At 45.1% G+C, this 17,654-nt stretch overlaps 1 protein-coding gene across 1 annotated transcript in view; it reads right to left on the reverse strand.

The window, feature by feature from the left end:
- LOC138447628 (uncharacterized) overlaps nt 1-17,654 on the reverse strand; it is a 1,020,308-nt gene that overhangs the window by 518,398 nt on the left and 484,256 nt on the right. The window contains exon 10 of the mRNA XM_069603826.1: nt 10,521-10,742. Within this exon, the coding sequence (XP_069459927.1) occupies nt 10,521-10,742 (222 nt within the window). The remainder of the gene's footprint in view (nt 1-10,520; nt 10,743-17,654) is intronic.

The raw sequence follows: 17,654 nt of genomic DNA on the forward strand, positions 1-17,654 counted from the left end.
TATCTGTCCTAAGAATGGAACGAATGATTTTGCTACATCAGTTGCTATTAAAACACCTTCGTCAGTCCTTTTGACTCTAGCTCTGGATAATTTGGCCATGGCTGCTGTTTCCAAGAGGAATACTCCTGGGAACAATAGCCCGAGATAACATGTACCTCCCCAGTTTCTGGGCAACCAAAGGTATGCTTTCTCTCCACATATAAAATAAACTGGTTCACCTACGTATACTGGTTCTATTTCCCATTTTAGTACCACCGTATTCATACAACCAGTATATGTTCCGACCGAAAAAGATAATTTCTTTTTCTGAAAAAACGGGACAGTTCTTGGGCTATAATTCACCGTGTAAGATGCGGGAATCGCATCTTTGTTCCCTTCTGTTCTTACACGAAACGTCATTACAGATGTTTTTTCTGGCGGGGACAATCTATCTCGTCTATTTTGTCGTGTTATTTTTCGTGTGTTTTTCCTCATGGGCTCTGGGGTTATTACTTGTGCTTTATGGAAAATGGAACAACCCACAGGCTTCATTATTATCTCCTCAAACACATTCATGTTGGTTATGTCTAATTGACCCGTATTACTCTTATTCCACTTCCCATAGAACATTGCACCTAAAGATGTACTACATGCAGAACTTAATGGTAACGGCTGAACATACCACCCTTTTCCTTTCCCATCATGCTGCGGTAAATGGGCACATACCCAGCAGTTTGTTTTCTTCAGGATTGCATGTGTTATGTTCATGATTAATAATAATGTATTATTCCCAAAACCTTCGCTGTGTTTTTCTTCCATTGGGGGTAGGGTATAAGTGATCACCTGAACCAGGCTTTCAGTAGTGGATATATTAATTATTGGTAAAAACATTTCTAATGGGTGTATTGTTTCTACCCACCGTAATATTAGGGCTGTTGATATTGGTGCTACCACGCTCATAAAGCACATCATTATCGTTAGTGTCAGCATACAATTTGTTTTACCATGCGTTTTTCTTAAAGTTATAGTCTTTATAACTGACACATTTTCAGCAGTGCTGGTGCAGGAGGAGGCTGGAACCGGTCCCAGCATGTTTCTCGTCTTCTTTCTTCTTCCTTATCACAGTTCGTTGTGGATATCTCTCTTCGTCGCATTTGCTCTGATGTCTATAAATTCAATGAAATTCTTCGAGCTCAGTTTTGCCTGTCCTTTTTTTTTTTTAGCTTGGATTCGATTATTCGTTTTTAGGCGAGATCACTTGTCCCTTTTTATACTGCTCAGAGGACCTTTGATCAGTTTTTGCCTCAGTATCACGCGTGCCCAGCTTGTCCGCTCTGGTTCCGGACACATGTACTGTAAATCAATTATCTCACTTGCCATAGTACCATGTGCGCCCAGCTTGTCCGCTCTGGTTCCGGATACATGTACTTTTATGACAGCACCGAGGAGCCACAAGTCTTGAATTGTCCGACTTGCACAATTCTCACGCTTCTCTCCTCTACACCCCTGGTTCCTTCTCCATCCATGAGCTGAACCAGAGGTTGACATAAACACCAAAAGAAAAAGAAGGCAGATCACTTTGTCTTCCGAGGCCGCAGGTTGTATCGCCTTGCTCCTGGTATCGTATGATCCGTGAACAGTGCCGGTGCACTTTCAGATTCAGGCTTGGAGTCAGCCTGCGGCGCTTCTGCAGGTGCTGGTGTGCGCCGCGCCAATAATGCAGATTCGGTCTTTGGCGTGCTGGCAAGTGCTGATGGGTGCCAAAGGGGTACACGATTTGTTTCTGCTGGTATTTGCAGGGCAGATTTCACATTGGTCAGCAGTGATGTCGATTCTGCTGGGCAACGTTGGGGCACTCTTTGCCCGTCCCCCTCTTTGGCAATCGTCTCAGGCTTTGTTTCGAGTTTCACTTCATGTTTTGGCAGATCAGGTGGCTTGCTCACTGGCAACAGTTTCTTTTGTTTCTGCGACCGCTGTCTCTTTCCAGTCATCGGTGTCAGGCAAGACTTTCAGTGCAGTTGGAATCTTCTTGGCATGGGTGTCATGGATCCACGACTTCCTTCTATCCACCCGGATTGGCGTTTGCATCGCCAAAAGTACTTGATAGGGCCCCCGCCACCTGGGCGCTAATGATGACTTTCTTTCGAAGCTTTTTAGCAGCACCCAGTCTCCTGGCTCCAGCGCGTCCCTCGGACCGGTATACCGCACGGGTAATTCCTCCTGCACCTGCTGAAGAATAAAACGCAATTTCTGCATTAAAAGGCCACAATAAGTACTAAGCACAGGATGTTCTATCTCACTGAGCCGTTTTGGTTGAGGTGCGCACCCTACATTTGCTGGCCTCCCCATTATGATCTCGTATGGGGAGAGCCCAGTTTTAGCAGACGTACGCATGCATAATAGTGCTATTGGTAATGCATCCACCCAACTCAATTTGCTTCCCGCACAAATCTTGCTAATCTTTGATTTAAGTATCCCGTTGTGCCTCTCCACAAGACCGGCAGAACTCGGATGCCTTGAACTGTGGAATCTCTTATCAATCTGGAGACCTGCACATATCTGTAATACCACTGCACCCACAAAATGTGGTCCATTATCGGACCATAAGACACGGGGCAAGCCAAATCTGGAAAAATACTCCTTCAACATTACTTTTGCCATACTCATCGCTGTGCAGTCTTTTAAAGGATATGCCTCCACCCACTTACTGAATGCACAGATTACCACCAAGACGTATTTTAAGTTTTGGCACCTTTCCATCTCTATGAAATCAAAATGAACTACCTCAAACGGCATGGAGGGCGGGCCAAAACTTGCTGTTGGTGTCACTGTTCCCTTTCCTACAGTTCTGCACCAACCTTTCTGCATTTTTTTTATGTTTGGATTCTGCCATACTGTAGAAAGGTGCTGTATCATTTTCTTGGCACAGATGTGCGTAGGACTGTGGGCCATTATGACCATTGCAGTCACATATGAATTTGGCAACATCCAGTTTCTAGTTCCCTTGTCCACCCAACAACCCTCCAAATCCAACTCAGCAGATCCCTCTGCCCATCCCTGTATTTCATTGGCCGTAGCCTCGCCCTGCATTTCTTTGACAGTCGCAACTCCATCTTCTATCATACAGGGTACTTCCTCTGTCTGAACCGTCATCATCTTGGTATTTAAATCAGTGGCAGTTTGTTTCGCAATCCTGTCTGCAAACGCGTTTCCCTCTCCTATTTTGCATGTTACTTTTTTATGTGCCTCGGATTTCACTATTGCTAGGCGCTTTGGAAATGTGAGTGCAGATAGCAATCGTACAATCAAAGGGCCATGTTGAATTCTGGCACCATGTGATGTCAGAAACCCTCTCTCAGCCCAGAGTCGTCCAAAGTTATGAACCACTCCAAACGTGTACTGACTGTCAGTATATATATTCACGTTCAAATTTTCAGAAATCTCGCAGGCCCTGGTTACTGCTATTATTTCCGCAGCTTGTGCTGAATTATAGGGGATTCTTTTACTTTCTACAACACTCTCTAGGGTAGTGATAGCGTATGAGGCAGTTGTCGTGCCATCTGGTAATTTAAAACATGAGCCGTCACAAAATAACTCTCCATCCGGCTCTTTCTGTGGAATATCACTTAAATCAACTCTCCCCTTGGTTTCTTCCTCAGTGACCATTAAGCAATCGTGGGGGGTGATTCATTCTTCCCAATTTCTATTATGGTTAATGGCATTAATTCTGCAGAATTCAAAGCGCTACACCTCATAATTTGGATATGGGGCGCAAACAAGATAATCTCATATCTTGTCAATCTAGCAGAGGTGAGGTGTTGCGTCTGTGTCCTATTCAATAGAACGTCTATGGCATGTGGCACCATCAGAATTAAAGTGTGCCCCAATACCATTCCTTCCGTTTGTTTCACTGACGCAACAGCCGCCACGACAGATCGCAAACATTGTGGTAGTGCGCGCGCTACAGGGTCCAGCGCAGATGAAAAATAGCCACACATCCTATTTCTTCCACCTTGTTCCTGTGTCAAAACCGCCAACGCACATCCTTCACTTTCACACACAAATAGTCTGAAAATGTGCTTATAGTTCGGCGTACCCAAAAGTGGAGCCGAGCATAATGCAGTTTTCAATCCATCAAATGATCTCTGACATTCCTCATCCCACTGCAAAGGCATAACCGCATATTTTCTAGTCAAATTCAATAATTGTTTCACAATCAACGCAAAATTACCAATCCATTGTCGGCAATATGAAGCCATGCCTATTATGACTCTGACTTCTTTTTGTGTCTTTGGAATAGGCATACAAGAAATACTTTCTATGTGTTCTGGTGTTAGTCTTCTCCTTTCGAAAGTAGGTAGCCCAAATAAACTACCTCCTTTCGATTATACTGAAATTTCTTCAAACTAGCTTTATGGCCATGTGCCGCTAGGTGTGACAGTAGTAATACAGTGCTTTCTTTACAAATCTCCTCTGTGTCTGCAGCTAGTAATAAATCTTCTATGTATTGCAAAAGTACACAACCCACGGGTAATTCCAGCATGTCTAGCTGCTCTTTTAATGCTCTACTGTAAATACTTGGACTTTCCATGTAACCTTGTGGAATCCGTGTAAATGTAAAGGATCGTCCTCCTAATGTGAACGCGAACAAGTATCTACTGTCCTTGTCGACTGGAATACTAAAGAATGCGTTCTTCAAATCTATTACACTCAAATATTCTGCTGAAACAGGTATCATTGTCAATATTGTAGTGACGTCTGGCACTAAAGGAAATTGCGGATGTACTACCTTGTTTAATGCGCGTAGATCAATTATGAAACGGTATGGTACCTCATTACCTCCTTTTTATAAACCGGAAGGATCGGGCTGTTACATGTACTGCCTGTGATTTCCTCTATTACCCCTAATTTCACCAAATCGGTAACACTACTCTTCAATCCTTTCTCACCATCAACCGAAATTTTGTATTGGAGTATTCGCGGTAGGGTAACACCTTCTTTTAAAATAACCTTTACTGGCTCTATCTTTAAACATCCCACATCGTTGTCATGCATTGCCCATATACAGGTTGGTACTTTACTTAGTTCCCCTGATAACGCTTTGGACATGAATTCTGACACAGGGGCATCGTGTGGCCATATCGTTAGAAACACTCCGTCTCCCGCGCAATGTATAACAGAACCTAGTTTTTTCAACAAATTCAATCCCAACAAATTTTCTCCACAATTTTCTGTTAGAAGGAAAGGACAAAGTTCAGTGAATGGTCCTATGGTAACTGGGACTGGTTTGGACACTGGGTTTATGACTGGTGTACCTGCGAACCCTACAGAAATATTCTTTTGCCCTGACAGTGGTATATTCAGAACCAAGTGATGGTCTATTGAACACTTCTGTGCTCCTGTATCTAGAAGAAAACGGTGTTCCTCACTCCCGACTCTCATTTCTACGTAGGGTCCTCTCTGATTCACGGGAATAGACACTGGTTCCGACCCCTGTCCTGGGCTGTCCTATTGGGGAAATAACACATCGTCCGATGTGTAATCATTACTATTACTGTAATACGTGTTTGGCTGTGTATCGAAAACATTTCCAATCTTCCCTCTATTTCCCCCACTCTGATTTCCATTTGTTGATTTTGCTGTCCCTGACTCTGGTTTGGGGCATTTTGGTTTTGGCCTTGGTTTTGATTACCTCCATTATTATGATGCTGCTGCATACTATTCCTATTTGGTCCATTCGCTCCTGGGTGTCCTCTATGCTGTCTCCTCTGACCAGACCCATTTCTGTTCTGTAAATGCGGGCATTGCACTCGCCAATATCCTTCCTCTTTACAATATGCACACTGATTCGGCCCCACTATTCGCCCATGCATATTCAAACTACTCCTCACTTGTGCGTTCCCTCGCTCTCTATTATGTCCTACTACTTGCTGCATTAATACCCGTGTCTTTATATTAACCCTATCCCTCTCTTCTTTTTCTTTTCCTGCAGTCACTCTGCGCTCATAATATTGGGCCATATGCAGTACTTCGCCTAACGTTTTTGCTTGCCATGCACTCTCTGATGTCATTATTAGATCCAAAATTGAAAGTCTTAACCCCCTCATATATTTGTCAACAAATAACCTCTTCCCTGCTTCTGAACTCACATCCTGCCCGCTGCCTATATCCGGGTGCAGTAAACATTTCTTTATCTAATTCATCCTTTAACTCAAAAAGTCTATACACATGTTCTCTTACTTCTTCATCCCTCTCCCTGCAGCGTGCTAATGCATTCAGATCTAACAATCGCTGCAGTGGTAGTTTCCCAATTATCTGTTTCCATCCCTCCACCAAATATTCACCCATGCATTCCAACACTACCTGTCTTTCGTTGCTTCTACGAAAGTCATATATCGAAGCCAATTTTGCCGTCCAATCATTCCCATCTATATACATCTCTGCCTGTTGCTGCAATTCCACCTTCATTTCCTTGCTGATTGCGCTGCGGGTTACCCTTGTGCACTGCCGCTGGTCAGTCCCGCCTCCTGCCCCCGTGGTTTCAACTTCAACCCCGGGAGGAACGGACGGTACCGAGTCTTCGTCTAAGGCGGGAGGTGCGGATGGGATAATGGGAACAGCGAGTGTCTGTTGTGGGCCTGGTTGGCTAGTAGGAAGTGTTACGTGCGCGGTCTGTGGCTGTGGGAGGGCTTGAGCTACCGGAGGGGGAGCTTGAGCTAAGGGCGGGGTCTGGGCAATAGTTACTAACGTATCTGGTCTTTCTTCTGATCTTGGGCCTTGTTTTGTATGAGTCAATGGGCCTCATTACGACCCAGGCGGTAAGGGGTTTACGGCAGCGTAAACAGCGCCGACCCTTACCGCCTGAGTACGAGGTCCCTTAGCGCCATGGCGGATTTTACACCTGCTTTTAGCAGGTGTTACAATCCATGGCGCTAAGGGACCATGGAGTTAATTACGCCACCGTAATTTACGGTGGCGTAATTAACGCCTTCCCCACTCCCATTATGCCCTATGGGGCAAAAATGGGAATGGGGAAGGGTAAATGGGGATTGGGGACTTACCGCCCCGCCAAGGTCGGAATGGGGCGGTAAGTCCGCCAACCACCATGGCGTAAACGTAGTTTACGCCATGGTGGTAAAGTCACGGCCCAGGCGGTAACTTACCGCCTGGGTCGTAATGAGGCCCAATATATTTTCTATCAATTCATCTGTCATGTGCAGTTCGTGTTCTGGGTATATCTTTTCTATATTCAACTGGTCACGCCTGCCTGCCCTTCTTAGACTCTCAGTCCACTCCTCCTATTCTTTTTCTTCCGCTACCTAACCTTTCGATTTATGCCTGCGCGCATGCTTTGCTCTGCTTTTAAATCGGAGCATTGCTTCCTTTCTCCAGTCTTTAATAGTTTCAAATGCCGCAGGATGCGCTTTCTTTCTTATCAACACCCTTTCCAAGTTATCTATCCTCGCCATCTCACAACTACCATTAATCGGCCACTGGTGGTCTTGTTGCTTTCTGGTTTGCCTATGCCAAGTCTCACAGAATATTATCGCACCCACTCCATACTTCACATACATCTCACACTCCGGCGTTCCCCCAGGTGGTACAATTTGGCCATCTTCCAAAGGTTGTCTACCACAGCGGAAAAACCTGCTAAGGTGGACAATACCCCAGGCATGTTTCAACCTTCCCCTTGGTTAATCAACCTTACCTAGGGCGTTTGATTTTGCAAAGTCAACTCTCAACCAATATCAGGATGCTATAAATCGGGGAATGAATCACCTGATAAATCAAGTCGTCTGTATACTGACGCACCAAAGGACGTCGTGTCTGCGTTTCTTGGCTTCCGCCTCGTTTCGGGACCCTCGCCTCCTTGTTCTCTAGCCAGGCACGTCGATCAGGGATCAGATGTGTGCAGATCTGCAAAGGAGTCTCTCATCACTTTTACAGGGCGCCCGAAAACCTCTTGATCCCGGCTCGATCGTCCCGTCCTCGCCGTTCTCTGCCTTTCTCAATTACAACGTTACGTGAAGGAACAAGTGGGGGAGGGTCCCTATTCGGGCACCATCTTGAAAGGGTCCCCTAGAGGACCCTGACGTCTATGGAAACAAGGCGAGTCACCACACACGATAGAGACGCCGAGGTTGTATTCCCAAAGCTAGGGTTTTATTGCAAAGCAAAAGTCTCAGTTGGTCAACTCAGTCTCAACGTCCCACGACGTGTATCTCTAGACCTCGAGGGACGCAAGAGAGTGAATTACGTACATCAGTTACATATATACAAAATGTATATCAAACAATCAGCTATGACATGTATAACACCCCTCTTCATTGGGTTTCTTTGAACTTGGTGTGATGATGGACATCTCCGACCACTATGACACCTTCAAACATCTATTCTAGTAACAATTTGCAATTTGTGAGTGCGTAGGCATCTTTCAGTTATTGAATAGAACATGGCGCTTCTGTTCTTAGAAGCGAGCTACATGCAGAGGGGGTTGCATTCCGGACCTTGCTATCTATCAGGTGCTATTCGTGTCCTGGGAGCCGACATGCTCTTAGCGGGCTCAGCAAAGGGGGGCCGTTAGAAAAGCATAATTCAAGCCTTTAGCGGTATTATTCTAACATATTCTACCATATAACGAGACTGGCTGGCAGTTGTAAAATGATTAAATGCCCTGCGGTTCTGCTTCAAGGCTACATTAAGGAGGGAGCCGGGCATTCTTCCTGGCGCTGTCTATGTTTGTGTTTCAGCGAAACTCTTGTTATCCTCTCGGCCCTGTGGCCTCGTCCTTTTCATATAGAGACAGCAATGTTTCACAGTCGAGCAGTGTAAGCGGAAAATATACTGCAAAGCAATAGGCACAGAAAGCAATGAGCAATGGTTAGAAAACAAAATGGCGATTTTTGTTACATCAAAATGGCTGTTCATTGGAACACTCGAAAACCTATATTCTATCGTATCGTGCATGAGACGGTTGGCCCATGGCCACCAAAATACATTTGCGGTCTCGAATTAGATTTCTAGACTGACAGGAGTTCACCAGTAATTACTATTCTGGTAGGTCAGAAATAAATACAACTACCACTGAGTGCCACACTACAATAATACTGGTTTTGAAGAAAGGCTTTTTTGATATTTATTGAATGTCAAAGCTTCTTGTGTATTTCTATGGCCACACCCTAAATGCATTAAACAACCTCTAGATAGACACTACACTTAGCTGCGTTGTTCACTCACATCATGACCCCAGGGGAATGACTTAACAGCTGAGGCAGCTAATGTCACAAGCAGGGGAGTATACTATGACCTTAGCTTGATCACGTTGAAGATTACGCTGTCACAAGATGTCAGATGGGAACAGGTGCAGTTCATGGATATTTATCATTTGAAATGTAAGGTTTGGAGAAAATAAAGGTTTTCTACATTGATATGTGGTGCGAGGCGGATGTCATTGTGATTGGTCAATTTGAACATGTGGCTGGTCCTTTCCTTTTTAAGTTCACAGCCTCAGGCTGAACGGATGAGCGACTGCAGAAAACCTCCCTCACAATGCACAGGATCAGTAGAAAGGTTCTGGAGGCATATTTTCCAAAGGCCATACCTACGGCATTGTAGTGGATGGGGCTGTGGATAATCGTTCCTTGCATTAAGTTGGTCAGGGCAGAAAACAATTATTTAAGATTTCTCTTTCGTCAAGGTGTGGGCATACCAACGGCTCCCCTCAGATTAGAACTTTGCACCCTCTCTACTAAGGAGACAAACAGATTAAAACCCTTAACATATTGGGTTAGATTAGGGCAGAATTCCCATGTCAAGGTATATCAGGAGTGCCAGCTGGAAGTTGGGGAACTGTACATTTGACTCCCTGTATTCTTGCAGAGTTTGGAATTTTCTAGAAATTATATCTGAAAGATTGTTTGCATGCTTTTTTGTGTGTGTGTTTTAGACAAGAGAATGTGTTAGTGTTTAGCTTTTGTGTTATTTCAGTGTTATTTTATTAAAAAGTTTTGCTAATTCTATGTTTTGCTGCTAAAATGTAATGGCTTTATTTGTTATATGCATGAATTAATAAAACCTGCACTTTCAAGTCAACTGGGTCCTACTTTCATGTTTTACAGTGAGCTTTATCTGTTCATGTTTTATACTATTCTTTTTTTGATCAATTGTACTCTATAGTTTATATGCTTAATTTTGGAGAATCCGAATACAAATATTACTGATAGATTTTTTGTCATACCCGTAATGTAATTTTCATTCCAAGGAGTATTTTGAAGATTTAGCTTCTGATCGTTGTGGATGGAGCCATTTGTAAGTTTGCAGCTTTTGAGGGTCTGTAGATAATGTTTTCAATGTAGTCTCCTTGTCTAAGGTCACAATTTTTCTATCTTTTAAATGTTGTAACAAATACAATGGTGTTTTCTTTGAAACTGAGGAAGGTGTAACCAGCATTCTGCAACATCCGTCAATTTGATGCTTTCAAGACAAATCTCCGAAACAAAACCACCATCAACATCATGGAGCACATGCAAATAACGTGTTACCTCTCTTGCTTGTCCCAGTAAGTCGTTATACTGCAGAAAATTCACAAAATAGATGGTTACATCGTGCAGGTCACTGTGAGAAAAGGCTAAGACCTCCTTTGATGGCAGGCAGTTCTGGCGACAATTGATAGTTTGTCCAGTAAGAGCCATAACATCTTGGGAAAAGGGATTCAAATTGAGGTCCATGTCAAAAGCCAATGGACAGACAAAGACCCCCATTTTCTGTGGGGAAAAGAAATAAATGTGTAAGCACTTGAAGAAGACGCAACAGAGATTTCTAATATTTTATTAGTATACACAGATGAATGCAAATACATACATCAGAAAAGCATAGGAGGCCCATCTATGGTAATCTGGTATCATTATTAGCACATTTCTCGTGGATAACAATATTTTGCTCTTGCCAACATTCTGGAGCCCCTCTACTGATGATGATCACGACCAAATAACATGTTCTCAGATTTGTGCTAATATCAACACCAAGTTGCTCTATAAGATTCCTGATTCGATCTCGCCTGGAAATCAATGGTCCCCTACACACGGTTTTTATAAGGGTTGGTGCCTCTCTCTCTACTAAGTATTTTTTCCCATTGTTTTACCTTTTTATTCTGATTTGATTGTGATGTGATGTAATTAAACGAAACCTCAGCAATATCAAGAGTATCCTCTTGTTGTTTAGTATTCAATTGTAGTTTACTGAAGAGACAATGGGGCTCATTTTCTGTTATGTGTGCCAGACATGAAATACCTGAAAGCCATGTGTAAGGCTTTTATGCATTGGATTTCCCGTTATGGCCAATTTTTGTCAATTCGTATGGCACGGATGAGGCGTAGAACACAACTTGTGTTTGTCCGCTGCTCCCTTCCTCTCCATGTACATGCTTTTACACTGTCTTTTGCCCTACACTTTTGCACTCTGCCGTGTCAATAACCAAATTCGGCAAGGGGGACCGGTGCGCACCAAAGTGCAAGAATACAGGTTTACATCGCCGAATAAGGCTGGAACTCGAAAATTAGCCCCACAGTGGTTTGACCAGAAACATGTACATGCATGTAGGGCAATATTGTAAAAGTAAGTGTCTTACATATGAAGACATTCGTTTTTTATTTATTGTAGTGCAAATAGCAAAGATGTCAAGCCTTTTGTGCCGTTAAAAGTGCAGGTAATGTTTACAGGCACGTTTAACGTTCTGGTAAATTACAAGCATGTGGAAATACTGTTGTCGGTAATACCGGGGCTGGACACCAGACTTCCGGAATTATGTCGCTGGTAATATCAGCAACAGAACACCGGATTCCAAGACCCCGGCGCCAGTATTATCAGCACAACGGTAATACTGACAACTTATAAACACAGAATTGTCAGTAATGCCGGCAATAATCATCCAGTATTACCGGCAAATCTCAGGTGAAGATATCAACACCTCAGAGCAGCCAGTAAATGGACACAGGTGATGTCAAACAGGCCACAAGTGCACCCAATCCACCGAGGTGTACCCAATACACACAGAAAGTACTAAAGGGCCACACCTTCCCCAAAACACTTACCAACACAACCATGCTGCCACTCGTTGCTGCTAACATGCAGATTTACAGCAGCTGGGGCTGGAGTATCAGCCCAAACAATTGACCCTGTGCCCATTCAAAAGGTCTTTCATTGGCTTATTGCATTTTCAATCAATTTTTAAAGTATTTTTTTGCAAAAATATTATATTTATTCTTATAAAAATAGCATCAACATAACATGTATTCAGTGAAAGGTTTTTAACCTTGCCAACATATATTTTGGAAAAATTCATTTAAATGTAAAACAGATAAAATCTCACACCACATGCATGCATCCTCACTCATGATAAACATACCATGAAAGACAATATGGACAACATATATACCATTCTTACACTACATGTCATATGCAACACATAACAATTTTGTACAATAAAGACAAGAATAAACGTTTCTGGACCATTACTAAATAAAGTACGGCGACCTAAATCCTCCACCATGTGCCGTTATTTCAATAGGTGAACAGCAGCTAATCGCTTGGGCAAAAAGTTAACAGTGTCCAATTTGTGATGAAATGTGGCAACACTTTTACTTTGTAGCCTACTCGAGTTTCGGAATCGTGGAAAGTAATGCACAGTGACCCAGCCTTCCTCAGGGTTGAACACCAATTATCACAAGGGAGTTCTTAGAGGGCCTGAAATGCACTTTTTGTTGCCATGCTCCTTGGCATTAAACCACCATTCAAGGGCTCAAGGTCCTGGCAGTCAATGGGCCTCATTTCTCCCCCACAGGGCATACAAAGTGGAATTCACAAAATACTGTGCGCAACACTGATTATTGGGACCGGATCTACATCATCCTCCACTGGACTAGCTCTACTCTTCCCTGACCTCCGCTGCACTTTTCCATTTAATCCATTTGATCCATTATCAACAATGTCCTGACAGCTTCAGTGTCATAAGAATAATTAAGACCCTGTTAGGCAGAAACCTGTGCAGTTCCCTTAGGGACCACTGCTAAAGGCTTAGGAGTACAGGTGTTTGCAGTAAACCCAATTGGTAGCAGTCTGTACCACCCAGATTTACCTGGTAGCTGTGGCTGAGCAGTCAGACTTCTCTCAAGAAGAGTTAGACAGAATATAGAGTATACACATTAGGTACAGAAATACAGTAGCACAAGCAAACACTGACCAGAGCTTTGGTATAAAAGTATATAATTATTTATTTAAAAACACACTTGTAAAATACACTCACACTAATATGGCAAGCAAGTTCAAAACACAGTCACTATCAATATATATACATCCCTGATTACTTATTGAACAAGTCTTAGTTAAAACACCACTTATTTACAGACAGAGGTGAGCGCTTAACCTAAGATGGCACTCCAATAAGTTAGTTAAAAAGGGAGGGAAAAGGCAGAATTAGAAAGCACACAAATTCCAACACTTTTAAAAGGAACACCAGCAAGGCAAGAAAGGCAGAGTCTACTGTAGAGCAAGAATGTGTCCAAGATCACACAGGATGAATTGTACTTTAAAAGTCTTTGCAGATAGTTCGAAAAGAGTTGAATCAGTTCAGAAAAAGTAGTTAGCAGGTCCCAGGTCACCCCTGGATAGAGAGTCAAGGATTTACGGGACACCTTGAACAGTCTGTTGCAAGGGAGACCAGGCGGGACACAGTACCTGAAATGGTGAGGAAGCTCCAGCGGGGGCAGTTGCTCCTGGCAGCAGGTGCAAGTCGGTGCTTCGTCCAGGGGAACAGAAGATCTTGACGTGGAGGAAAGCTGGAGGTCGTTGCACTGCCAGGGAAGAAACCAGTCGCAGAGTTTCCCGATTAAAAGGTAAGATCCTTTTATTCGCGGTAGTGGTGAAGCGTGGCTATCGGCCGCCGGGGTGATGGGCACGGGCGATTCGACCACGGGACGATCTAGGAGGCGAAAAAAGAGGGCAAACTGGTTAACCCCACCAGCTCAGAGGAAGAAGACTCCTGGATGAAGATCTTCTCTGTCGTTAGGAAGTGGTGAGACGGTTCAGCAGGGCTCCACCGGTGGTGTCGTCTTTGCAGGTCGGCTCAGCTTCTCTCTCTTCGGATTCTTTAGGTCCTGTGGCGACTTCTGAAGTTCCAGTCCCCAAAGCCCTGCTTTTATGCAGAAAACCCCCATTCACCAGTCCTAGCTGTCAATCAAACATGCTAAGTGGTGAGCCGGGCGGCTCACTACTGGGCCATTCACACAAGAGTGCGACTTGAGTTGCCGAGGCATCTCAGTCCAGGGTGCCTAAACCCCCCTCCCACACATCCTGTAGACCCAGACAGAGTGGCACCACTTTTGGAGGCTTCTGTGCAGAAGCCAGCCAAAAGTGGAACAAAGGGCTCGACTTGGGTTGGAGTTACAGAGGCGAACACAAACGCCATTTTAAAACCGAGTCCTGGCAAAAAGACCCAACCGGGGAATAAATATTAAATAAATAACCCAGCGGTATCTTTAACATTGCACCAAAAAAGTGGTGCTTTTAAAATGAATGGGAAAATCCCATAGGAAATATTCTTAAGGAATATTTCACGTGGTAACCACTGCCACCAGCCAGAAACTCGACAAGGGGGGACTGGACAGTGCCCCCTTGAAAACAGACCCAGGGGTAATCTAATTAACACCTTCCAGTACTTCCACAAATGTGGACTAATAAAGCCAATGGTGACTTTACATGCCCTGGGAGACAGTAGTCTGTCCCAGGGTATGGAGTCTATGTTTGGGGGTCACTATGACACCCCTGTGTTACTGCACTGACGGTGCTGTGTAACACACATACCAAAAACACATGAAGCCCTATGGAGTAAAAGACCCCATAGCCCATAAAACACATTACAAAGTCAAAGGACATTCTCAAATCATGCCTAAGAGTGGGAGAAAAAGAGTCTCACTCTTAGCAGGAGAAAAAAATAAACCCCAAAAATCCAGCAAAACTGCTGGGGGACTCACTAGGTTTGGGAAATTAGCTTTAACAGAGAATTCTCCCTAACAGACCCCAGCGTCAGGATCATCAGCAGCCTGCAGCAGCCAAGACCTGCCCTTGCACCACGTGGGTTGGAGTACCAGCAGTGGTGACAGGAGGCCAGGGAGGGAAGGAGGATGCAGATGGGTGTGCAGGTGAGGAGGAGGAGGAGGCGTGCAGTGATCCCTCGCACAAGGGTCACACGATGGACCTTCACGGGCACAGAAATCCTCACCCTGTACCACCTTGTCAGGCAGACCATCATCAAACTCTTCAACCCCATCCATGAGGACATAGGGAGCATGATCAACATCAAGACAGCCATACCACTGCTGGTAAAGCTAGTGTTGGTCCTGCACTTCCTGGCCTCTGGGATCTTCCAGCATTCTGTGAGGTAGCTGCATGGCATATCACAGCCTGCATACTCCAGAGTGCTGGTGTTGGAGGCCCTCCTGTGCGAATTGGGCCAACACATTGCCCTCCTCACAACCCTGACACAGCTCAACACCACCAAGGCCCAGTTCTATGCCATTGAGGGCAGGCCCAGCATTGTATTGCCTCAGAGGAGGTCTACAGGAACCGGAAGCAGTTCCATTCCAGGTGACCTGTGGCGCCGACCTGACCATCACTGACGCACATCTGAGCCTGGTCCCCAGGATCAACCCACAACGCTATGATCCTGCGGAGCAGCAGCCTGCTGGTATACAATGGCGCATCACAGACAATAAAGGACCTGGATGTTGGATGAGTACATGCATAATCCCATCTACCTTGCAGCTTGAGTGAGCAATGGGGGTGGGGTATATAACAATGTAACAAATACATGCCCGTAATGCGCCCTGCACATGCAGGGCCCACTAGCACAACCCTAAATTGCCAGGCCACAACACACAGGGATAGCACTTGACTTGAGATGAGGCAGTCACTGAGCAGGCCACTGCAACACCAACAGGACGTCCACACACAATTCACTACAGGTACCAGGATTCAACACCCCGCTAACTGCCCCAAATGCAATGGTAGTGGATTATCAGACATGGCCACCTAGGGTTACCAAATGCATGTCCTGGGGAAACTCCAGGAGCAGGGGCAGGCATGAAGAGGACATGTGGCAAAACCAAAACCAAGGCAGAGGTACCCACACAGGAAACAGCCCACTCTAGTGATGCACCTATCCAATGACATACACATAACCGGAACTGGCAGCCCAGGCACAAACACTAGGTGCAAGCTATGAGGGTCAGGCTAAGAATAGGTGCTGGGCCCACAAAGTACAATGCTGCACATGGTGTGGCCGTGAGATGAGACACCCAATGACTAACCCATACATGGAATGACACAAGGCCAAACAATTACTGAGGGACACCACCATGCCATCAGACCCGGCATGCACTCGGTACACCAGAAATGAAACACACCATCATGACCAACTGAACACCGGCAATTGCAAACCAGTCTCTCATCAGGTACATACATGGGAGCAATTCACAGGCCCAGACATCCCTCCACCTCCTGGCATGCCACCCCGTGAGTAAGATACCTAGAACAATGTGAGTGATGGCCCATAGTTTTATCATGTCACTCTGGACAACACCCTGAGCAGTACAATATTCATGCAAGGAATGGAATGTGAAACAGTGTAGCACATTGTGAAAGGGGACCACTGCAATGCCACCATCATGGGCGATGCCGTTACCAATCTACAGTAGTCACACCTGTGTCTCTCCACCTTGTAGGTGACACTGAATACCCACTGCTTCCATGGCTGATGACCCCTCTGAGGAGTCCCCAGATGCTGCAGGAAGTGGCGTACAAATGGGCCCATGTGATGACCAGGGTGGGGATTGAGCTGACCATTGGTCCACTGAAGGCGTGTTTCAGGTGCCTGCACAGGTCTGGGGGTGCGCTCATGTACCGGCCAGAGAAGGTAAGACAGATTATATTAGCATGTGCAATGTTGCACAATATCTGAATCATGCGCAACATACCCCTAACCCCAGATCTGGACATTCCTCCCCCAAAGGATGATGATGCTGTGCCAGTCGGTCACGTGCACCCACGCACTGGGCGCATTGAGGCCAGGGATGGACGCATGAACCGGCAAAACTCATTGAGAACATTTTCTGAGTGCCTCCATCCACTCAGCACTTCCCTTGAACCTTACTGTATATTATGCACAATCACAGTAAACACGTGTTTGAAACAATGGAGTGTCCTGTTATTGCTTCACGTGAAAAGAATGTATTTTAGAAAAACATAAATACAACCATACACTGCAACTCCTGTCCCCAAACACCCCCTTACTCCCTTACACCCACCCCCCAGACACCCTCCTCCCTAAAAACCCTGCTCTCCAAAAACTCTGAGTGGAGGACCCAGTCAGTGAAATTGTCACTTGCAGGACATTTTAGCCAGGGGGTTCTTGGAAGACTCCTGTGTGGGACGTTGTCTCTGTGACTTGCGCCTTGGGCTATCTTGCTGGGAGCCCTCAGTGGTGGTCACGGGTGTGGGTAGGTCTGACCCCTTGGCCTACATATTGTCCAGGCAGAGTTGGACGGCATGTTTCATGACCTCTACCGCAGAGGAGGTGATTTTGTTCCCCTCCCTCACTCTTTGTGCAAGGGAGAGGAGGTGGG

This window comes from Ambystoma mexicanum, chromosome 3q, assembly GCF_040938575.1.
Source record: "Ambystoma mexicanum isolate Mex_15411 chromosome 3q, UKY_AmexF1_1, whole genome shotgun sequence".
Taxonomy (NCBI): Eukaryota; Metazoa; Chordata; class Amphibia; order Caudata; family Ambystomatidae; genus Ambystoma; species Ambystoma mexicanum.